Raw genomic sequence first — 24,878 nt, forward strand, 5'->3', positions numbered from 1 at the left:
GTGTGTGTAATCCTCAATGGTCCACAAGTCAGCAGGAGAGAATCTGCGTCACTAACACAATCAGCAGAGAGTCTTTATATCAGGACCAGAGTTTCCACCATTAACTCTCCTCAGTGTCTCGGGACAGGAACCACTGTGGAGCTGTGAGGTTTGCATGCGTGACCTCCACACACATAACATAACACGACCAGCTTTCAGGCTGATACTAGTAGCCTATATTTCATGTGAGGTTATATCGAATTCTCGCTAAGAAATTGGAACAAGACAGATATCTGACTGTTCTTTCCGCACACAAAACAATTAAAGTGGAGGAAGGAAAATGACAGGATGTGCCTTGGATGTAATTCTAGCACACACACCAGGATACTACGGGGTATTAATGCAGGTTTGTGATTTATGTCATGTTTCATTAATGCATTGTTTTTATGAGCTGTTTATTTATCAATGTGCATTTGTGTGGTCACATAAATGCTTCCTGCAGTGGGACCTGAATCTCATGTGTGGCCCTCGGCACTGATGGGGAAGCCTTAAATTCACATTACACATGTAAGCATCTGTAACGTGTGCATATCCATGTGTGGCAACCCAACGGATGTAGGTGAGAAGAAAAGAGACAGAAGAGATGAGTGGAAAATGGAAAGAGGGACAGTGCTGGTTGCAAAATAAAAACCACCAAGGGAGCATCTAAAATTAGCGCCAAGCAGTTTCGGTTGGGTGAAACTGGAGTGCATCATTTAAATTGTACATGAAAAATGAAGAGGACACGACTCATGCAGGGAGAAAGGATGGGAGTGTAGAGAGGGTGGAGAACATACTGGAAATAGATGAGGAACACATGTTGACTTGAGACCAAAAAGAAAGCAAGCTAAATATAATTATAATCTTTATTCATGGAAAATCTGAAAGAATAACTTTGTTAAATACACATAACGCAGAAATGTTCCGGAAAACATGTTTTATTTTAGACTGTTGCAATAATGGCATTCAGCGCTGATATAGAAGGGTTGTTGCAGAACATAGCTGATTTGCATTAGAATTATTTAAAATGAGGAATAGAATTACAGCAGTTTTTAATCTGTTTTCGAAAGGCACCTCAAGAGAGATTGTAAAATGAGCACATTGTTTCAAACAGGTACCTTAAATGCTCACTGGAAGCGTGATCAACCCTGTGACAAATATCAGGAGCTAGGATTTGCATAAATGTGGAGAATTTTGAGGTGACAGACTGCTAATGAAAACATGACCTTTACTGTCTGAAATGAAGTCACACTTGATGACGAATAAAGGTTGAATTAAGAGTCTTCAGCCCAGGGTAATGATGACGGACCTGTACACCTCTCTGTAGGCATTTCGGAGCAGAACATAAGGGAAGCAGCTCTCCAGCAAGTCCTGGCTCAAGAATGGAGACTGCTCCACGATCTAAAGAAAACATGGTTATTTTAATTACGGCTTAATTATTATTTAAAAAAATAAAATAAATGAATGATCAAAACCAGCAACCAATTTGATATCTATTTCCTAGTGAGGATGCAGGTCTGCATAGTAATTTACACAAATGTATCAGTAATTTGCATTGCGTCGGTGTAGTCACATCATCACGTAATATCGTCAAAAAAGTATTTCTAAAAATAAAAATATAAAAGGGAAATAATTGTACGTTTGATCTGAGGTTTGATTAAAGGTTTAAGTGGTCTATAGAAGGTTGTCAGGCCTTAATCTCCTGTTATCAGGTCACATTGTCGGTACGGAACGATATTATTTTCATCTTCCCTATTTTGAGTAAGACGTTAACTTTAGCAACAATGAAACAGCTGCAAATATGGACAATTGGCAAATAACATGGCACCAAGGCCCTTTTTGCTCTTGCCACTCGTAATGCGGCATTCTCACTTGATATTGGAACACTTTGAATCATTTTGGTGACTATCCATCATTTTAACCCAGAGACATATGATCATACTTGTCCAAAGTTTATAGATGTGCTGGACAACACGTACTAGACTTAGTGATCACATACGCCCTCTTTTACTTGTGAATTTTCAGTAGCACTTTAAAATATGCATCAAAAGGCCTTAAAAGTTGTCGATAATGATTGATTTGCTGATCATTAATTCACTGATGCTTTTGAGATAAAGATAAAATATTAATGCACATACTGCAAGCTGGATGGCTTATTTCAAAGCGAAAATACTAAATACATTGAACTTTAAACTCTAACATGAATTCCTGCCATGATTGGGGTCGTGGGGTCAAACTTACCATATGTAGAAGCAGGTAGACTGACTCTCTGTTCTTGCTCTCAATTCTGTCCGCATTTTCTCCCAGCTGAAGCAGAGTGGAGGAGGCCAGCTGTGGAATAACAGAGTTAAAAAGACACAGATCAAACAGCTGGGACGTTTTTACACTGGTGGACTTGACCTCAGCTGGGGGAAAGGTTGGCAGTGTCTTGAGAAATCTCTCCATTGTCAGAGTAATGTGCCCAAGACACAAATTTCCCCTGCACCCTCAAGTATATTTATTGGCTTTTCTGAGAAATTATTGTGCTATGCCATGAACACCCTTTTCCATGAAATCATGCAGTAATTCACTTCTCTGGAACCGTCCCTTCTTGTGACGCACACCCGTATCTATTCAATATACTGTTTAATGGAATGTATCATGTGTAGCACTGGAAAGCGAATCTTATCACCAGTCTTCCATCTGAACAATCTTTAGAGGTGTGGTGGTTGGTACCACAAAGCTCAAGAGCCCCATTTATATTATGCACTTCACAACACTAAGCTATCCAAAAATGTTGTCCTAACTTTGTTTTTTTTGCAAAACCTAATCAGACTTTACCAGACTGTACCATAAAACATCATTTCCCAACAATTTGTGGGATTTCAAGAGGATTTTGTCAGAGAATAACAGTTAAACTCAACACAAAATAAAACTCACTGCCTCCCAGATTGAGACGTTGCTGTTGAACCATCACCAACACCAAAGGTTTCACTTTCTATTGCCACTGTAATTTTAAGAGGTGTCACATCACTTCCATATGACGCTTGTGAAGAGGTCGTGGTCATCTGACGTCTTATCTGTAGCCTCATTTGTAAAATGTTTCAAGGTGAGAATATTGTGTCTCAGGTTTGCTAGCGCCAGTATGAAAGTACGTGGAGGCCGAATGCAGGGACAGATGGTTCCACATCTGGCAGCAGAGGTGGAAACAGCAACGGTGTTTGTGTAAACATGACAGCCAGAACTGTGGAATAGATCAGTCGACACATCGACAGTGATGAATTAATTCTGCTTTGTAAATCATAAGCTAGGATGGAATTACACCAGCATTGGTTGACTCTGTGTAAACAAGCGCAGTTTAATCATGGGGAGGGCATTTTTATAGTGCTATTGTAGAATATCGATGTAAAAAGGGCTTCGGAGTCATTTAAATGATATGAAATGTTTGTCACTCACCAGGAGAAACTCTTTGAGGTGCTGCTCTATGTTCTTGTTCTGAATGGTGAACATGGCTGCAGCGAGCTGGTTGATAGCTATAGCTAAACAGTGAATGTTGTTGTTATGGCCTGAGAAAACAAAATTCAATAATGAAAAACAGAGAAAATAGAATAGTACGTCCTGTAACTATAACCAAAGAGAGGATGTCTTTGTGGCCCAACGATTAGAGAACTTTAGTTAATGATCTGTTACACTTGAGAGGAAACATACTGATCATATTTCCTGTAGCTCACAGGGTCTATTTCAAACACGCCAATGGAAAATAGAGACAAAGTAAATAATCAGGAGCGCCACACTGTGCTTTGATAGAAATCTGGGCTATTTGTTGCTCCTAATGTTGCAGTCGAGGCCTGGAGCCAAGCAGTTTGGGTCACCGGTGCCATATGCCAAGAGTAACTGTATTGATGCACGTCAGCCAAAGTTATCTGTAAACAAAAGTCTCTTAACAGAAACGTGTTTCTCATTAACCAACATACTTTACTTTGGACAACGTCAGTTTAGACTGGAAAGTATGATCCACAGAGATGCTAATACTCCTGGTATTTAGGGTGGAGCCCCTTTTTCATACACTATCAGCCATCGCTTTAATGACTGGAAGGAATCGAGATTAGTCTTTGGTTGAGGGCTGGCTGGATACTTATTCCTTTCAAGCTCTTGCAGCTGAAGATGAATGAATATGCACCTCCATGCTCTCGGCTGTAGGAGGAGTTGGGGTCAAGGGCCAGCAATGGCAGGGACACAGCGATGTAGACGAGCAGCAAACAGGACAACTTGTACTCTTCATCAATCGACGTGTTATCTGTGGGTTTTACAAAGGAAAAATTCAAAGAGCCCTTTCTCTTCCAGATGATTAAGCCATTAGAACACATAATGCTGTCCTCACAAGTGGCACTAATAGCTTTAGAATTACCTGTCTGCATCCTGGCAATAGCTGAGGCAAGGGCTGGATCAATGTTACAGGTCATCCCTGCAGCAGACGCCAACTCAAAGACGCTCAGTGTAACCTGGAAGGTCATTAAGCATTAAAGGAAAATGAAGCCGCTGCAACCAAGAATATAAATCTAACATTCCATGTCTTTATTTTGTCCGCAAATGCCAAGACACAGCACAAAAACACAGCTTGATCTCTGCTGCGCATCTTACAAAGCTGTCATAAAGTGTATTTATTTGGTGAATTGACACTAAATCGAAGGTGAGCGTGTTCGCCTTGACACACAGGTTTTGATCTTGCCCTACTTCTGGTTGCATGCATGGTTGGTCTGACTGGCAGAATGTTTCCACTGATGTGGTTTTGAGTGCAGAGCTGCAGCAATGATCAGAGTCTCTCACGGAGGCATGAGGGGGTTGCTGACGTCTTTGGGGTTATCCTGGCCCAGGCTGTGGCACGGCTGTCATGCCTCACTCAGGGGCCAGACGTAAGTATGGGAGGAGGAGTTCATGAGTCATTTTCACATAGAGGGCTCCAGAGGGAGATAAGGAATTTAATTTGGTTGGTTATACAGAGCGCAGAAATGTTCTTTCCCTCCATTTCTGCAGCTCAAATCGACTGTAACACAGATGGTCCTATTACTTAAACAAATCTTTTTCTATTTGTACTACAATATGCATTCTTAATCCTCGTTGGCAATCAGTCAATTTCACTAAAAGGCACGGCCTGAACTGTAAATACAAATGTGTATAAATGTCAATACAATAATGTCTTCAACCTGCTTCTAAATTCTCCCACTAACAATCAGGCCTGTGAAAATAAACAGCATTCATATACTGCTGATAAGCTGTGTTACAACCAGATTTTACACCATCAGTCCTCTGCTGGATCTGAGCATATGGGTGTTTTCTTCACTGTGTATCTAGCTCATGTTCAGCAGGATAAAAGGCATTGTGGTACCTTGATGTCGGTTTCTGGGTAGACGGAGTCCCTTAAGGATTCAATGGGCCCCATCAGGTAGGAGCAATGCTTATGCAGGATCTGGATCACAAGATAACGTGACACAATATCAGGAAGACTGTCCTCAATGCTGGAAAGACCTTGATAGAAGAAGCTCTCAAGGGCAAATGTAGCTTTATGTAATGAGGAGTTCGCAGAGAATGGAACTACATTTTAACTTTTTTTACTTTACAAAGCAGTATTTTCTGTATGAAAATTATATTAACAGCTATTTTTTTCATTTAATTCACTATTTCCAAGGTCAAGAATGACCTTCATTTTACTTCATTTCCCCTTATCTCTTCCACCGCCCCTGTCTGACGAACCATTTCATCAGCATCTAAGAGAATATTACATCTTTCAGACAGTCCTGAGCCATTGATCTGAAGGACAAGATCACTCCGATGATGGTCATCCTCTTCAGCATGTTCTCTCCACCTACAAGTGGATATTAAACACATCAAGAATGTGATGATTGTGGACATTAAAGAACAACTGGAGGGTTTCTCCAGTGCAACACTGTAGATGAATATGCAATCACAGCTGCTGTAAGTAATCAGTTGATAAACGAGATTTGATTCAAGCGCTGGACAGTTCGCCTGGTTATTTACACTTCAATTAACTTCTGAGCCAGGGGAAAGCAGGTAGCCAAGATTATACATTATCATTAGATTTTTATGACCTTTGTAATCTAAGAGAAATAAAAAACATGATTACACACTCAGGAGGAGAAGATAAGACAAAGATACAGCCATTCCATTGGATCAGCTGCCCTCACAAAATATTCTTGATAATTACTTATGCAAGGGAAATATCTTAGAACAAGTTTTCCAAATGTTAAGTATTTTAACAGACTACGTTTTAAGACAATTAAAAAAGCATTGATGTCACTTTCTATGATAGTAGTCTCTCGTGTACATGAGAACATCCTGACAGCAACTCAAACTCCATCAAGGCCACTCACTTTCAGAATAATCTCACATTGGGTTTTTTAACAACTATCATTGGCAGACTGGCTTAAATGGGGGTTTCTGTGTCATATTAGCGAGTATCAAACCCACAAACAAGCCAGCACCAGACATGTTAACAGCAAAATATAACTGTAGGCAGGGGAGTAGGACAGCTACGACAAAACTGAATGACTGCATGCATCTGCTCCTATGTTCATGTGCAGCTGCTGGTAGTGAAAGGGCTGTGTAACAGCTGATAGGAAGTAGTAGGGGTGATTTTCCTGACGGCTGAGAAAGTGAGTGGTTGTGGGCTGCCTGAACGAAAATTTAGACTTGATTTTACGCTGGTGCCTGAAAGATTGGGTTCATGTCCAAGACAAACAAAACATCATTAGATAGATGTGAACTAATAAAACTAGCTAATAGCCTCTATTAGATAAGAACAGGGTCTTGCTGGTGTGTTATGTAATGTCTTTTAGAACAGAAATAATTTTGGCTACAGCTCAGAGTGACTCACATCCCTTCCTTTGTGTCCTGTTATTGTTCTTTTTTTATCTGTCCCTTGATTCTTTCTCACCTTTCACAACTCTTTCAAAGCATTCAATTCCTTTCACAACCTTCATATCTTTTCCTCCTTATCTGTCTTCACGCTGCAGTTTCCACCTCTCACCTGTCAGCCTCCTTTTCAGATTGGCCATTTCCTCTGCCTTATCAAAATTATTCCTCATCTGCACCAGGACATCCATATTTTCGACCACCAGTTTCTGAAAGAGGAGACAAAGGGAGAGATCGGTGATAAAACCACCTTCAGGTTGTGAGTCATAATGGAGATGTGACAGATTTGTCTGTCGCGAAGTTCAGCGCTACTGCAAATTCTCACTTCAGTCATGGGTGTCTGAGTGGGGTCCTGACATGGAACAGCACTATTAACTGTCTGTGAGGAGGACCTACTGTTTCAGTAGAAATACATGAGACAAATGAACACATGAATCATTTACCAAAGAAAAGGCAGCTCTGCAGGCTGAGACAACTTCTGAGTGAAATGATTTTTCACCAGGGATTTCTTGATATTTAAGGTTTGCAGTCATAATGTTCTTGCACAATGTTGGAGTTGTTGGAATAATGCTAGTCCCTGTAAGTCCATCCATCCATCCATCCATCCATTTTCTTCTGCTTATTCCTGTTAAGGGTCACGTGGGGGCTGGAACCTATCCCAGCAGTCTTCAGGCGTGAGGGGGGGGGGGGGTCACCCTGGACGGGTCACCAGTCCATCGCAGGGCCAACACTAATAGACAGACAACCATTCACACTCACAGTCACACCTACGGTCAATTTAGAGTATCAATCAGCCTCGTCCCCTCTTTAAATCCAGCACAAGGAAAAACAAAATCCACCTGTCATTTGTTTGTAAAGACCCTGGTGCATCATACTGTACCTTCAGCTCACTGACTTGAGAGGTGATGTGCCAGATCAAGTTGTCAGTCATAAACTTCAGGCCATATGGACCAAGTAGCTCAGCCAGGGCCTGTAATTCTGTCCAGGAGGTGACATGAGGAGTTAAAAATCATGTTTGGAGGGAGATAAGACATAGTCATGAAAATTCCCAACAGTGAATCACTTGAGAGGAGTTGTATTGTGTCCTCATATTTTTCTCCAGGTATCAAACACATGGCTTACTGTACAATTTAGAGACCTATTGAAGAAAGGACACAAACTGAGTTTGATTTATGCATAGAGCTGGCCTGAATCAATGAGAGAAAGACAAGTGCAGCTTTCAGACCTGTTATACAGCTCAACATCTCTTCCTGAATATGGACGGAAAAGGACGTTCGTGTTTGAAATTGGAGGTTGTTAATGGACAAGCGAGTGAGTCACTGTGAGGCAGGCGGATACTCCTCTGTCGACTAAATTTAGGCAATGATGATGGCATTGTGAGGGGGTGTCTCTTGAAGTGTGGTGGTCTCCAAGGTAGCAAGTATGCGTAAGTAAGTATGCTTACGAAAGCATCTTGAGATGTACGTGTGTATCATGTTCATGTTTGGTTGTGTATCTGTAGTAAGACAGTAATGAGAAGGTCATTTGCTCTTACGAGTCAGTGTGGAGGTGGAACAGCAATAGCTGTGAGGAGAAGAGACAAGTGAAGCTGGAATAGTTATAAGGCCATGGCCCATAACAGAAGAGTGGGGAGATGTTAAGCATTACTGAAGTTTACACAAACCAGGCAGTGTCAGAATAAACTGCATAACAGGCAGTGAGGAAAAAAACACAGCAGATCACTTTAATAGCAAGCTCAACATCCTCTTGAGCAATAATCCTCAATGGACATGGTGTCACGGTGAACCAAAGATTCATCTCCTGGATCATTAAGTTGTTGTTTTAATTCTGTTGAATGTGTATCTGTGCAAAGCTAAATTTCTTTCTCATCCTTTATACCTTATTGCACTTGCCAAGAAATAATGTTGTTCAACACTTAGCAATCTGCGCATGTCAGTGACAAAAACAAGCTTGTTTAATGGACCCATAATTGCTGGCTGTAGCTGCCTTGCGGTCGCTGGTCACGGCACTCTCACTTAATACTGGAGAGATTCAAATAATGAGTCCCCATCAATCATCAAACACATGGAGAAACAGGGCCCATGGTGAAAAATACTGGCATTATCCTTGGAAGGTGTATGCTAAAAAAAACGTCTTCTGAATTAATCATCATCACGGCAACGGTCAACATGTACCATTTTGCATTATGCATCTCAAATTTCTCCCATTGCCTTCTTTTTTAAATACAGGAGCATCAGTACAATGAGGTATGAAAGGAACTTTGTGAGCATCCGTTTCAAAGGGACAGACCTGAAAGATCGGAGAACTCCTCTGCTCTGAAGCTCAGCTCATTTTCAGAACATTGATTGACGAAGCAGTGCATCGTTGGGCAATGGACGATGAGGGAGTTGCTGGCCTGACGCAAGAGACTCTCCAGATACCTGCAGTTCAGGACAAACACAAAAGTTATTCAGCTGTCAGACTACAGGGCCTGTATATACAAAAGATTTTATCTTAAGAGTTCTCCACAATGACTCTTCCAAGTTTAGAGTTTCCTCGTAAAACCCATTCACTGAGCTACTAAGGAATTGGGATTGATTGATGTCATGTTTGGTAACAAGCTTATTTACTAGGTCCACAATGATTTCAGAAAGAGGGAGTGTGTTACCATATTCATTAGATTTTAACATATAAAATGTCACTGATGAAACATGGAATAAAATACTGATTAGTAAAGTGACCTATATGTTGCTAATTATCAGCAGCCTTGTAGACTGCTGTATCTCATTAGTGGATATACATACAAGCAGCCTTTTAATCATGATCTAGACTCTTACCATGGCTTAAAGATGTGTGATGCTGCACCCACACAATGAGAGAAAACCAAAATGGATGCAAAAACAGCTTCTTGTACTACTTGTGGATGAAAGGAAGAACATCATGAAAGGAAAAATAGAATAACATCAAAAGGATCACAATTAAGGCGATACCTTTTTAAAAGCTCGGTAAATGCTGCTAAAATGTTGACACGGTTGTGAGCCAGCTAAGTGGCAACAGCAATGTTCAGGTTCTTTGTGATCTGGGGAAAGTGATTTATGAGATCTCTTTTCCACCGATTTAGGAGCCGCTTTTAGGGCTACAATGTTTGTGAAATAGATGAGAAATTTAGGGCTCCTTGCTGGCTTTTTTAAAGAGTTTCTCCTAAATTGAGAGTCAATTTTTAGCCTAAGATTATAGATATTTTGTAAATTAAGCCCCAAGTGATGGACAAAATTGAAAAACATAGAAGGGATAAAGTTAATGAGGAAAAGACAGATGACGTGCTATGTGCCTACATGTGTATGCAGCCTGTCTCTATTAAGTGTGAATGAAAAGGGTCCATGGACTGTTTTAGCTTAGTTAAAAGCACAATGACTATATTTTTTATAACTATTCATTAAATCATATTCATTTTATTTCTTTAAGCAGCCCCATAATTTTTTTTAAAAGGCTGTCTTAAGAGAAAAAAGATTTTAACACAACAAAGACATATTTTTATGTAAGCTAAGATGTTCATGTTATATTGATAAACCTGTATTTTGTACACACCAGTTTGTGTAAAGATTTGTGAGCGTCTGCCCTCCACGGCAGTCAAGTGGCTGTGTCTGCTGCAGCAGGACACTCTTCACCAGCCGGGTGACGTCCACATTGATGTAGCTTGAGAGGCTGTGCAGGCTGGCTGTATAGGCTCTTATCGCTGCCAGGAGCTCCACCGGACGAGCTATCTCCTGGGTGGTCTGGTGGTAATTGGCCATTCTCACGATGATCCTGCAGAAACATGTTTAACCAACGTCACTTATCACTGAGTGGACTGAGGGTGGACAGATGTTACCTTAAACGAGCCGTGGTGGCATTGCAGCACTCATTAGGTAGGCACATTCTCTGCCTCAAGAATTCACTGCACTTTTATTTATTGTTTTTAAGGGGTCCTTTATTTTCTCCCTGACGGGACTGCATTTAATTTTTGGCCAGAGAGAAGCAATCACTGCAAGCATTCTGTTACTCGAAGGTGCAAATTTTAGGGTGACAGCAGAGATAATAATCAGAGACTAAGCAGAGCATGGACACAGAAACATTAGGTTGCCCCGGTGCCAAGCGCTAATCTAAATAACAGTTAGTTCTGAAATGACGCAGAGCAAGGGAGTGACATGATGGATTGCCTGTCTGATTTTAAGAGGGTTCAACAACATGGAAGCTAGTAGAGCTGACTGCATTACAGTGATGGAGGAGACACTTTACAAGAGCTCCAAATGATGTATTAGTTTTATGGAGGACAAAAATTTAAATAAGTAAATGAGTGACAATTTGGAAAGAATGTCAGCACTCTGTCACATCCTGGTTAACATTTCTACAGCCACTGTTTAACAATAACAATATCAGAGATATCACAGAAAATACAAGATGTGACCATGACGTCTTAACACCCCACTGTATGGTGGTGGCACAAAATGTGTTGGAATTATCTGGCTACACAGACACAATGTCATTGCATATCTATTAGGAATCATTTTCATGGCAGAAGCACAAATTCTATGGTTCAACAATGACATGCAACAGGTGTGGTTTGTGCTGTTCCCCTGCAGGACTGCACTATTATGATATTAAGCTACACAAAATTGAATTATCCATAAAAATCCATTAGTCCTGGCCAATAAACAAGCTTGAAGCGGAATTTCAGAGCGAAGCTAAAAAAAAAGTGCATGATCACATTCCCGCTATAGAACTGGAACTTTTGTAAAGTAGTGCAAAGTGTTCAGAAGACCTTTTCATGGTAATTACACATATCTAAAGGACTTGCTCGGCAGAAAAAAATGAGTAGCTATCGGATTTTTGTATATTTATGCACTGAGATGGTCAAAGTGCAGAGATTAAAAGTGGGTCATCAAGTCAGTCATTTTTCTTACAGTTATAGTCTAATGAACCCCCTTGAGTGACATGAGCAAAAGATCCCAAAGCATATGGTAAACACAGCAAGCTTTGGGCGAAATAAAATTTGCAAATGTTAATTCAGGGACTTTTTATGAAAACCCCCAGGGCTCATTATGTCATCCATGCTCATTCAAACACATGTGGTAATTCCCCCCCATTCCCCCTCAGCGTACTCAGACAGGCGTGTCTCCAGATGAGAAAGGAGGAACTCTGTGGGAACAACTATGTGGTCGGAGATAATAAAGTCATTGCAGAGGCTGAAGGAGGAGCAGAGCTCTGTCAGCATCAGATGCATCTTGTCCACACTAGGAGAAGAGGGAGAGACGGGAGGATGCAAGTGTTTACGACAAATACTTTGACCATGAGCGTAGTATGGATGCTCTTCTCACATACATATAAGGTAATAATCATGTCAGAGAGTTGTATATCACATATCCGAACTGAGGCAGAGGGAAAGAAAACCGAGAAGTGGGAGAAAGACAGAATCGCAGCTCATGACTAACGAGATTTCTAATGGTAGAGAATATGATGAAAATAATGAACAGGCCAACAGGAGATGCCAGTAAAAGGGTTTCTCTAATAGGCTGAGGTGTTTAGTTTCTTGATTTAATAGTATGATTCAGAACCTGTCACTGACTTGTCAGCATGGTGAAGGTTTTTAAAGTTCAGAACTAATTATGCCTTGCGGTCTAGTTCATTTTCTTCCTGTCTCCCTGACATCTTAAAGCAATACATGGGGTGAAGGAACATTAAAATGTTTTTTTTTCCAACATCGAATGCACCAGTCTGACTTGCTAACCAGAATTGTACACTATTTCACTGAGCCATACCTTGAAGTACAATTGAATGATAATTACAAATATATTAATCACATACTCTAGTCAACATTTTGATTGTTCAGAATAGAGAGTGAGAAGATTCAGACAGAGTGAGAAAGAGATATGATGTAAAATCAGACTTGGTGATGACAGTTCGGTCCTTCCTCAGGCTTTCAGCCCCTGGTTTCTCCTTCTGGACCTCTCCTTTTTTTGGCAATGGCTTCTTTAGTTTCCTATGGCGAGCTGCACAGATAGTCTCAGCACAGTGTTTGGGCAGCAACTAGAAATACAAAGACATCATGCAAAGATGAATAATAAGACAAATATATACTCATTCAAACCTTTTCATGGAGGGATTCGGTTTTACAATCTATAATAAATGTACCTGTTCGTTGAGTTTGCACTGCTCTGCACATATCTCTAACACAATACTGCTGGTCTGCTTGGCTATCTGCTCTAGGAAGGTCACACACAAGTGCAGACTCCTCTTCTCCATTGCTTCCATCTGGGCACACAAGTACTGGTATATGAATGTGTACACATGTAGACATATAACATGGAAAATAAAATAGAAAGATATCCCTCATGGCCTAGACTGATAAAAGTTAAAAGCAGACAAAAATTGGGGACATTAAGCAGAAAGCCCAAAACTGTGTCATGATTCTAAAATGCATCATCAGCTGCCAAAATTTAAGTCAAGTTTCATGAAGACTTAAACGAGTGATTTTCAAATTACTGAACACTGACCTCTTCTGGGCAGAGAGGGTGCCCACACTGGCTGAAGTGTGAACACACAGAGGGGAAGGCCATGAGGTATCGTTTCATTGTCTTCTCCTCACTGCTCTGGTTAAACATCTTCTCAAACACTCGTGGATAGGAACTATAGGACAAATCAAGACAAATCTCAAGTGAGAAGAGAAGAGTAGAGAAGAGAACACATTGCACTGCAATACAGCACAGCACAACACAACACAACACAACACAACAAACTGACCAGAATATTGACAGATCAGATGTCTCCTGCAGCAATTCCTCCACACTGTCCACCATCTTGGTGTGAAACTGGATCATATTCATAACCTTTGCTAAGTCGGGGTACTCCTTTATTGGAAGGGGGGCCTTGTACACACTGGTGTAAGCCTACAAGGGAAGAAATAACCTCTAAGAAATCATGTGCTTGGATGGTGAAAGATTTTACTGTCAAAATTTAACGCTACACAATTTGTTAGTTGGACTGAGACAGAACACAGACAGTATAACATGCCTTTAAATTTGAATGGTCATTTTAGAAGCTGTAGTGTGCGCTGCTTAGCTGATGTTCCTAATACTTGTCCACTTCAGTTATATGAAATACAGTTGAGTCAACAAAAATATCTATTGGGGTGGGATTTTTTGCACGTATGTTCTTATATACGCCATTAATTTTATCTAGGGGTACTAAATACAATCATGTGTCAGTTGAAAACGATATACTTGCACACCTGTAATCTCAGCCAGTCCAGTCTTACAGCTCTGAAGTCAAACTCCTCTTTGTTTTCCACTGTAGAAGGAAATGCAATCCATCATTATCAGAGCATTTCTTTCACTGCAATATTGTGTGCATGACAAGCTCATTATCTACTGTGTTATAATGATTACCTTGTTTCACTGAGAGAGCCGACAGGGTTGAAACAAATGAGCTGAGGAGGACAGATTCCTCCTCTGGACACACATACATGTTCTATAGGGGGGAAAGTAATGGAACATCTATAGAAGCTGGTTATTTCATTAAAATTTATGCAAGAAGAAATGGAAGTAGCACTGCTATGGATGTCTTCCTCACTACACCGAAAGAGACACAAAGGATGTCACGCTGCCTACTCATTCTTCAGCAGTGGACACTTCACACTAGTACTCACACACACACACACACACACACACACACACACACACACACACACACACACACACACACACACACACACACACACACACACACACACAAATGTAAATTTTATCCACCTGTATTGTGTCATTCAGAGCCAAGGCATCAAACTGGGCCAGGTACTGAACGTAGTAACGCTGCACTATTTGGATGTATTTCCTCATCAGTCTTTGTAGTTTCTCCATGTGAAACAGCAACTCAGCCATTTGACTTAAAAAATAAAAACAAAAAAAAGTTAGATATGCAATTTATTTCTTTTTGATAGTTTAAAATCTGTACAATTCTACTGTACATACTGTAACTGTTGCCATAACTGATCCCACTAAGGGTGCATACATGAAAACTCAACACAAGTTTTAGAGATTGCTATGTCTTACCTGCTAATTTTGATTGTATTTTACATACTTGTCATTGTAGTCCTCGAGGTTCTTCATCTTCGGCAAATTCTCAGAGTGTCTGACGAGCCATAGGACCTCATCGCGGGAATATGACAGGGCCATGAAGACAAACAATCCCTTGGGGATTTGATAAAGCAAACAGAGCAGGGAAGAAGAACTATGAGAGAGACATCTGTGAAAGTCATAATTACAATGAAATGTTTTCTTCGCTCATCCAAATACTCATAAGACTGTGAGACGTGCCGGATGGAAGTTGAATCACCGTCATACTGATTTAAATCTTTCAAGAACCTCTGTTATGTTCATTGTTGTACATCTACCTTTGGTCCCAGAAGTCCAGGTTCATCCTCCAGAATGGTGTATAATTCCATCAGTGCTCCCCTAAGAAACTGCCTCCGCTCTCTGTGCATGGCTCCGCTGTTGATCATATCAACTCAAGGTCAATATGGATAATGCGATGTTTATGATGGTAAGCACACTTTCCTGCGAGACTCACCTGTTGACTATAGTGTACTCACGACACTCTTTGATATCTGCAACTCGTTTGCTGTATCTGATACAAAAATGGAGACAGGGTAAAAAGGAGCTACAGTAAATTAAAATTTGTTAGATTAATCATAGATTAATTAATCTCAGCAGTGAGATAACGCATGTCTTCTTTTATCAGTTTCAAAGTACCCACAGTGTTATCCTAGATAGCAACATGAACATCTAGCCTAAAAATTGTCCACTCTTGGGCTGTTACTGAGCCCTAAGTAGCCCCGAGTAGGCCCAATGTGCTGCCTTATGAGACACCTTGAATGCAATGAAAACTATTATGAATACTAATAAGCTTTGCAATTTTGCCAATCATAATGGTACTGTGCTCATTACAAATGTGTTTTATATAATCTCTTCTCAACTTGCTTTTTCTCTTCCTGACTTTTAGTCCCCACACTTTTCTGGTATTATTCTTGTATACAGGCACTGAACCTGATTTTAATCTGTTTTTTTTTTTCATTTTTATGAATGTTTCAACTGAGTATGATTTTATCATCATGCTCATTTTAAACTGCAGTATCTTAATCAGCATATTTAGCAGGTGTGAGGCCTCTGTTTTATAAGGAACTTTGTAGCTTGCTAATTATGCTTTCACAAGTTTTCCTCTCGTCTCACCAGTGAAGTTTATGACAGGCGATTGTGCTGCTTAATTAGATGGATTTTGGTGTGCAGAAAGTTACATTTTTTTCAAAGCATGCATGTAGCAGACTCATTACTTAGGACAGTATAATTAATACTAAATTATAAATATATCCTATCTGGCAAAAGGATGTAGGCTCAGTCCAGCTCATTAAACTTTTAATGACTTACAGAGGAATTACAGAGAACCTTCACAGTCCATCACTCCAGAGCATATGAGAATGAATGGTGTAAATCACTTCTACTTTGATTCAGCTGTGCTGAGAAGGGGGTTACAAAGAAATGAGCAAAGTCTTCAACCAATGAAACACAACCTTTCCTCACATTTTAGAGTACAAACATGAGGACTGCAGTGCCGCTAACATACCCTTTGATGCTGTCAAAGAGGTCCTCAGAGACCTTGTGTATGTTGAGCAGCTCATCTCTGGTGAGGGTGAGGTAGAGGCCACTCCGCAGAGCCATTTTCCACAGCTCCTGAGAGGACTGGCTGGTATTCAGGCTGCTGTGGCACAAGAGGAAGCCGACTGTAGAGGGAACAGACTGGTATGATTCAGCTGCTGTCTGTCAATCAGTCATCAGTTTACATTTTCATACTGAAATTCATTTTAAGAGGTAGTTCAAATGTTCTCAAAAGGCCCCTTCACAAAGATATATTCTGCAATAGTAGCCTCAGATGTTTAAAACCAAAAATACAACATCTTCAACAGATATGAGATGAGTTTGTTTTTGAAACTACACACTAGCCTCATGAGGTTTGAGAGAAAGACTTCACTTTGATATGTTGATGTGATTATTTCAATTGTTTCAAATTTTTGGATGTTAAATGTGTGAAACAGACCCACACATGATTCAGACATTCTTGCATCACGTCATTCAAAAATTTTAAATGCACTGATAGAATCGATTACAATCTGCACTTACTGATGATCCACCGCTCCATCACCTCCATGGGCAGATATTCACATGCCATCTGTGGTGAACATCAAGCTTATTAACTGCTGCTGAATGATGAATATGCATTTACATCACCCTAATATGCAAAATTAAAGGCCAGTTGAGTTAAACGATTGCATATCAGTACTTTTGGGGGAGTCCTACACCATGGAAATCCCTACAAAACCTTCTACTCACCATATATTGAAAATATCCAAACACATGCTTTAATGAAACCCATGAGATTTATCTGTATTTTCTGTAAAGCCTGGGGTCTGTCTTATTTCAAATCTATTGCATCCTCTCATGAGATTAATGCTGTCTTGAGGTCCGTCCCTTAGCCGGGCAAGTGCTCACGCAAAAGTTACATCACATCAAAAGAATGATAATGGCAGTGTTTGGAGAAGCATCAAGGATGACACATGGCTGAACTGATGGAAGAGAGAAGTGAGTAGAAACAAAAGTTCAAGTAGGTCCAGAGAGGTTGAAGGAGAATAAAATTATTCATTTTGGAAATGATGACACAAGAGGCAGGAAACACAGCACAGACTTACAAAATGAACTTGACCTGAAAGAAATACATGAACTGTCATACTACATACTCTCAGCTGCCACAAATACATTCACTTCACTATGTGCCTAAAATCACTTGGATGGGGATTTTGCAATGATCTCATTGAAGTTTTAGCAGTCAGAAATACAGTTAAGGTGGTTGTCTTCCACTGCCTGAAATGAATGAACATTTCCATGGAACAAGGGCGATAGTTTTTATACCCTGCTACTACATCATCGAGACTATAAGTTTAATAGAGACATTAACCCCTTCTCGAAGATGTGAAGCAGGCTCACCGTGTCACAGCAGGCCGGGTCCAGCATGGTAGCTGGAGCATTGAGCAGGTTTAGCAGCTGGGCGCTCCGCCACTGCTCTGCTGAAAGATTCCTCCGAGGGTAAATCGTCCTCAGAGAGAGAAGAGCTGTAGTCACCGACTAGGAGAGGAGGTTAGAGAAGAAGGGGAAGATTAATGTCATTACAAGCTTAGTGGTTCAAAAAATGTGGCAGATCTTTTTAACACGCAACTCAAATATGATATGGTAAGTAATTAAAATTATATTTAACTATAAGTAGACAGTTAATGCACTCAGGCTGGCTCGATCTGGACAACTGGTTGTCCAAATGGTTATCACTAAAATGAGAGGCTGCTTTTAGTTACTATGCTACACAACATTGGAACAAGATCTGAGAAGGTCTGAGACTATTGTACACACAAAGCTGAGTGTGTTTGCTTTAAAAGATTTTTGTGTTTTATATTTGCAGATGACTTGCGACTTTTTATCTGAGTGTGGGTTGTTTTTGTTTCCACAATTATCTACTTTCCATCTTGACTGATCTTGACTGTTTATTGTATACTTTTTGATTCTAGTGATTTGTAAAGTACTTTTTAAAGCATGGGGAGGTGCTATAAAACTACATTTTCCTCCTTACTGCATCTTATTAGGCCCGAGTTGCCACCATATACCCTTAAGTCTGGTGTTGTAACATTAAAAATTAGCTTTCTAGATCATTTGAAATCATTGAGTACTCATGTTCTGTGTTTATAAATGTAAGCATGAACAAAAGTATTATAATGTATTCCACTGATCTGAGAAACATCCATAATATTTGCTGTGCAGCTGTTTTCCTGCCTTTGTACTTGGATATAAACAGGGACACGTTTATATTCCGACTGAACTCACCCTCGTGTGAGAGCCAAACTCCTCAGTGAGCTTCTTCCAAGGATGCTCGTACTCCACAAACATCTGGCTGAGCCGCGGGTAGGATGGGTCACTGCAGGATTCAATAAAGCATCAATTAATCTGTGGAGGCACCAGCAGAAGGTGGAAGTAGGGCATTATGATAATACAGAGTTGTTAATAAGTGCTTGCAAATGTAAATGCATTATTTACAGGGATTACATTGATAATACAAGGGTTGGTTTTCAGAGATGGCATATTTTTGATATTTTTTTAACATCAGAGTATTCAAGAGCTGTTTACTCTCAAAGGGATTGCTGAGTGAAGTGTGAAAGTCAAAAGGTGATGGTAAGACATGTCCCTGCTAGTTTGGAGAGTGCAAGTAAAAACATACATAACGCAGAAGCTGGTAGAATTGAAATGCTACAAAACAATGTGGCACTCAGAAATGGTTAGCAGAAGGCTGATGAGGACTGTGAACGTAGGTATAGTCAAAGACGCAATAACTGGATCGTCTTCATGAGACCACTTGAGTCAAGTTTAACTGCTAATATAATGTAACTGGATTATGTCTTGACCAGCACTGTAGTGGTAAGAAACAGATGGCACACCTTTGTGCATACATAAAATTAGGCTTCGCCATCGATCAGGTTACCTCTGCATTAATGAGGTATTGTCATTGTTTCTCACCTGCTTCCTTTCGTCATTTCATGAGCACAGTTGAACATCCCCACCAGAGCCTTCTTGTCGTCGATGCGAGAGAGCGTGATAATAACAGAGGTGTAGGTGATGATCAAATCCAAGTAGCTCTTGGTGAAGTCGAAGTTGATTGCCTTAAATCAAAAATGTCAATGTACAGTCAGGATCTCAAACATAACCAAGCATATTTTCTCGAGCGCTACACTTGAGCATTATTTGGAGGAGGTTCAGCCTTCTATGTCAAACCATTCGCTGCATTTATATAAGAGCTGTTTCCAGTTACACATCTGTTAAGATTCAAAAACAAAAACATATCGTTTAAGATTAAACTAGTGGTAAGCTTTTAACCATTAAGTTTAAAATACCTTGAAATAAGTGATAGATCTCTGTATTATTTCCAAAGTCCTGCAGCCGCTGGCACAAAAAAATAAAGCATGAGCTATAACTTTGTTTTCTTGCTTTTTGTTTTGCTTTTTTATGAAATTCATTATCACACGGCCTACATTTTTCGATTTGTGCTCACACTTTGAGTCTCCCACAGCCCAGTCCCACAACCCCTCTGCAACATACCGTAGATGCAGCTGAAAGACATTTTGAACATCATTACAGAGACACTCATCTGCTGCCACCCACAATTTCAAACAAGTACAAACAAATACTTTGGCTTCATAATCATTAGGAAAAACATTTGTTTTCCTCTCAACCTTTTGTAAGAGTATGTTTATTGAGCTCAATTCCACTCAAACAGTTTCATTACTGACAGAGAAGGAAGAAGAGTTGGACATTATCTCGAGAAAAATGTGCATGTTTGAACCTATAGAGACATAAAGGTGGAAGCATTTTCTCAAGATGAAAATTCACAACATGTGACCTATATTATAACAATATTTGTGAACAACATTTTCCCTGAAAACCTTGCAGGGGTAGATATATTTTTAGTGAAATACCACTTCGATATTTATTATCTTGAAATAGTGTTGTGTTTCCATTTCCAACCGTTTCCTGTATTGCTTCTCCATTAAAAGTCGCAGGGGGAGGGCGTGGAGCCTATCCCAGCTGACATTGGGCTGGAACTAGGGTACACCCTGGACAGGTCGCCTGTCTGTCACGGGGAATAGTGTTGTGTTGTGACTATAAAAATAAGGATTCGTTGGACCAGAAGGATCAGCCATTTTATTTGGAAGTAAAGTCCTGCGCACAAATAAATACAGCCAGTGTTTGGTATCCTAAATCATAAATATATAATATATAAATATAAATTGCCCCAAACAATTTTAGAGATCAGATCCCAAGAGACACTGAAATACACAGCAGCACACAGTATTGTATGCATAAAACACCAGGCAGAGGAGACCATCTATACCATATTAATGAACAACAGTTAGGAGGAAACTACAGAGGAAAAGACAAGATAGTAGAAGAATAAAAGGAAAAGGAAACACACTGCAGTAAGTATTATTTCAGTGTTTCCCTGAATTAGATCAACGCACATTCACAATACTCACAATATCAAAGAAGCACTGGCAGGCATCAATGGTGTTCAGCAACTCATACACGTGGTCCTGCAAAAAAAAAAAAAAAAAAAAGATTTAGAGAAGTTAAAACAGTATCAACATTATGAAGATACAGAAAGCCTCTATCTTGATTTCCCATCATTCATAGTCAAAGCAGTCACACCTATTGTGGATAATCCTATGACATCATGATGAGTTACTTAATTATCTCACAAATACCTATGATGGCTTGGCCTGGATGCAACCTCCATCACAGAAATATGCAAATGTGCAGGGAAGTGTAACAAACTGCTCTAAACTACCAGAGCCAAGTAAGCGTGCAGGTTATTCGGAATCAAATTATTTTCCAATATCAGAATAATCCACTCTATATGTAAATGTATTCTGGAAGCTGAAAATAAAGATGGAGCAGGAAGAAAGAGAGGAAGTGATGAAAAACCATCTTCATGCTGTATTTTCAGATTTGTCTAGTCATGTTGACAAAAAAAAAAGGTTTATGGTGATAATTCATCATTATATAATTGAAAAACAAGTCTGTCTAAAATAAAATTTTTTGGACAAAGAGAAATAACGTGAGACAACACATTTACCCTGAACTCGATGACATCCAGGAAAGACTCGTAGTAGCTCGTTGTGGCTTCCAACACAAGAGATTTTTGCCGCTGAATGTTTGTCAGATTTTGCTGCAATGAAAAAAAATGCAAAAGTTCATTGTTGGTACAATATCACAAAGTATCATATCATCCAAAATCATACTACAAATCCATCCATTTTCTTCCACTTATCCTGTTAAGGGGGGGGGGGGGGGCTGGGGCCTATCCCAGCAGCCTTCGGGCGAGAGGCGGGTTCACCCTGGATGAGTCACCAGTCCATCAAAGGGCCAACACATAGAGACAGACAACCATTCACACTCACAGCCACACCTACAGTCAATTTAGAGTATCAATCAGCCTCGTCCCCTCTTGATGTCTTTGGACTGTGGGAGGAAGCTGGAGTACCAGAGAGAACCCACACAGGGACAGGGAGAACATGGAGACTCCACACAGAAAGATCCCGTGCTCGAGCCGGGACTCAAACCCAGAACCTTCTAGCTGTGAGGCGACAGTGCTAACCACTGCACCATGGTGCCGCCTCCCCCCGCAATCCATAAATCTCAATCTGTGAGTTTGCAAGTAAATAATGTGGACAAAAAACACAAGAAAGTCACAACTTCCAGTACTTTTGTAATGGTGATTACATCTTTAGTCCTGTATTGACGAGTGTGTCATAATTTTTTTGTCTCACAATAATTATTTAGAGACCACAAACAAACAAACTTTGTTTTGTCAGATCTGAAATAACACTTACAATGTTTCCTCTAAAGTCAATGTTTGGGAACTTCTTGTTGATATATTTGATGGCAGGCTCCATGGCTTTCTCCGTCAGGACAGAAGGTCGCAGCTTCACATCGGCACATAACTGCAACAGAGTGGGGACAGGAGGAATGTGACAGGATTGAATAATCGATCTTCAAAAGATTTTGTACGCTGGCAAGATGGTCTGTGGGTTCCATGACGGGTTCTGATTGGGAGGTTTTGAGCAGCATCCAGGAGACAACGAGAAAAGAAACAAGCTTGTCAGCAGAATGTCACCAAATCTGTGGATTGTTTTTGAAAATAATGGGCAGAGTGAGTAATGATGCTCTCACCGGCCCCCTCAGCAAGCATCTACAAGGTGACCTTTAGCAGGATAGTAAACACCTAACTGCTGCTGTGAGGTTGAGTTTAGAAAATCACTGTCGAAATGTGTTAAGCAGCTCATCAAATCCACGCCAGTTGATAACGCCTCAGTTACGACAATAACTCGTCTTCTCCTCCAGACAGCACGTTCTATTTTTATACTTTATGTCAAGGTCATGGAATATATATATAAAGACAAAAGGTCAATTTTTCAGCTAGTTAACACAGTATAGATCCACTCAGAGATTCAAAAAACTCTCACTGTTATCGTTCAGTATTTCTGTTGAGCTGAATTTCATATTTGATTCAGTATAACTTAAATTTGAAGTGACTGACAGCTCAGACTCACTTCCTGTTTGCACTTCCTCTTTGGACGCCCAGATGCAGTTGGAAGGCGGTGAAGTCTGCATATACACATACACCACTTTTATCTAGTAACAAGTGTCTGTTCGTGGGAAAATTTGAGGCTGTTCATATCATCAGACAACACAGAAATTTAAAACAGTTTAAATTAAAATGTTACTTTTTCTTTTACACACGTAGATCATAGTACGTACAGCCAAGTTCTGTTTTCTCAGTCAGTTCTTTGGAGAGCAAAAGTATATGTACTTTTATTTGTTAATTTTAACCGTGTCCCTGAGAAAATCCTTATGCCTAACATATCACACAAAACCCCATCATTTAATTTTTCCTACTACTGTCAACTACACCCGTCTACTACTGTCTTTTTCTCTCACCTTCCGGATGTAGTTCATGCGAATCAGCACCCCATTTCCTCTTTCATTGAGAATAGTGAGTTTCTCCGCCAGTTTCTGTTGGTAGTCCATGACACCTCTCCCCCCGGTCAGGCCTTGACCTCCTGGCTGTGTGTCTACCAGAGTATCTCGGAAACTCATAAAGTATACCCAGTGCCTCACCCTGTCACCAGGTCACATGGGGCTCATGGATGTAGGAGGAGTCTTGACTTGAGTTTTGTTAAATTGAGTGTTAGGGTCATCCTAAACTCTAACTGCAAGAAAGCATGCAAACATTTATAAATAAAGAAAAACATGCCAGTAAGTTATTAAAAAAGTAATGCAGTCTGTGGTAAACAATGAAAGTATTTTGGAGTATCTAATATTTTCATCATGATTAACCCAGTATCTTATTATGTATGTTTACTCAACACTTCAAACTGCATGGAAATGTACAATTCATAATATAATGTTACATGCTGTATATAAATGTCATTGCCATGTTTCCTGTCTAACATTGTCTCTTTTGCTGCGTACGTTTATCTGCTTCCTCTTTCTGTAAAACAGGACAACTGTTGACAGGGTTTACAGAAGGATAGAGAGCAAATTACCTCCGCTGGTCTTTTTAACTGTAATTAATTGAGTGTAAAAATGGGGCTTGTAAACAATACAAAAAACAAAAAAAAAACAAAATAACATTTAGGACCAGAGAAGATTTCTTTTTCTTACCACTAGATGGCGCAATTTACTAACTGAAGATTTAAGGTAGAGCTGGTTGGAGATCAATTGTGCTTAAGAGACCACTGTCCTGTTATATTACTCAGGAGTTCATTAAACGACAAAACAAAAACAAAAAAAACTTGGCCTACATTAACTGATAAAAACACGTGAGGAAAATATGATAGAAGTAAAAACCAAAACAGAATTCGACATGTTCGACAGTTTAGTCTGCGTGTTCATAACACAATACAATCTGAAAAAAACAAAACAAAAACACTGCAGGGTATTTAATGTCCATTCGGTTGTAAAGGAATACTCACGTCCATGTGGATACAGATCTTGTGGTTCGTCATGCCCATTTCTCTTTCTAAAGCAATGTCAGTGTACATTACATATGTAGTACATTCACTTTAATCAAATATATATCAGGTAGTATTTTTGGTAGCCTTATACCTCTAATTATTTCGTGTTTCCTTGGTTATTAGATGTTAACGTGCAATAACAACGGAAACGGACGGGATAAAAACTGTTTAGTTGATTGTTTGTTTGTTTGTTTGTTTGTTTGTTTGTTTGTTTGTTTGTTTTCTTTTTTGGTGACTAATGCTGCCATAAATTCGGACTAGCTGAACTGTACGT

The 24,878-nt window shown here is 39.9% G+C and overlaps 1 protein-coding gene across 2 annotated transcripts; it reads right to left on the minus strand.

The window, feature by feature from the left end:
* Window positions 1-912: 912 nt before the first annotated feature.
* nckap1l (NCK associated protein 1 like) lies at window positions 913-24,772 on the minus strand. Of its 2 annotated transcripts, XM_086199769.1 has the most exons (32): window positions 24,563-24,772; window positions 23,526-23,797; window positions 22,418-22,528; window positions 21,661-21,753; window positions 21,062-21,118; window positions 19,548-19,690; window positions 18,861-18,951; window positions 17,976-18,113; window positions 17,115-17,163; window positions 16,561-16,717; window positions 15,511-15,567; window positions 15,335-15,431; window positions 15,022-15,131; window positions 14,694-14,826; window positions 14,331-14,412; window positions 14,174-14,232; window positions 13,687-13,832; window positions 13,440-13,572; window positions 13,078-13,197; window positions 12,833-12,972; window positions 12,048-12,179; window positions 10,495-10,713; window positions 9,217-9,347; window positions 7,808-7,905; window positions 7,043-7,136; window positions 5,778-5,860; window positions 5,384-5,464; window positions 4,406-4,499; window positions 4,178-4,294; window positions 3,454-3,563; window positions 2,260-2,349; window positions 913-1,419 (listed from the first exon to the last, which is right to left on the minus strand). In XM_086199769.1, exons 2-32 carry the CDS (start codon window positions 23,682-23,684, stop codon window positions 1,303-1,305), a joined length of 3,441 nt encoding a protein of 1,146 aa, XP_086055895.1. In that variant the 5' UTR covers window positions 23,685-23,797; window positions 24,563-24,772; the 3' UTR covers window positions 913-1,302. The 2 variants fall into 2 exon arrangements, with proteins under 2 accessions (XP_086055895.1, XP_086055896.1); XM_086199770.1 differs by lacking the exon at window positions 23,526-23,797.
* Window positions 24,773-24,878: the final 106 nt, after the last annotated feature.

This window comes from Aulostomus chinensis, chromosome 3, assembly GCF_037954235.1.
Source record: "Aulostomus chinensis isolate RoL2024-O1b breed Wild chromosome 3, RoL_Achi_v1.0, whole genome shotgun sequence".
NCBI lineage: Eukaryota > Metazoa > Chordata > Actinopteri > Syngnathiformes > Aulostomidae > Aulostomus > Aulostomus chinensis.

Bases quoted from the DNA above. Each gene is read 5' to 3' on its own strand.
- nckap1l (XM_086199769.1), bottom strand. From the start codon at position 23,684: ATGAGTTTCCGAGATACTCTGGTAGACACACAGCCAGGAGGTCAAGGC. The intron at 4,295-4,405 runs GTAATTCTAAAG...TAAAACCCACAG, and splicing joins TATTGCCAGGATGCAGACAG to ATAACACGTCGATTGATGAA. The intron at 3,564-4,177 runs GTGCATATTCAT...TTGTTTTCTCAG, and splicing joins CTACAGCCGAGAGCATGGAG to GCCATAACAACAACATTCAC.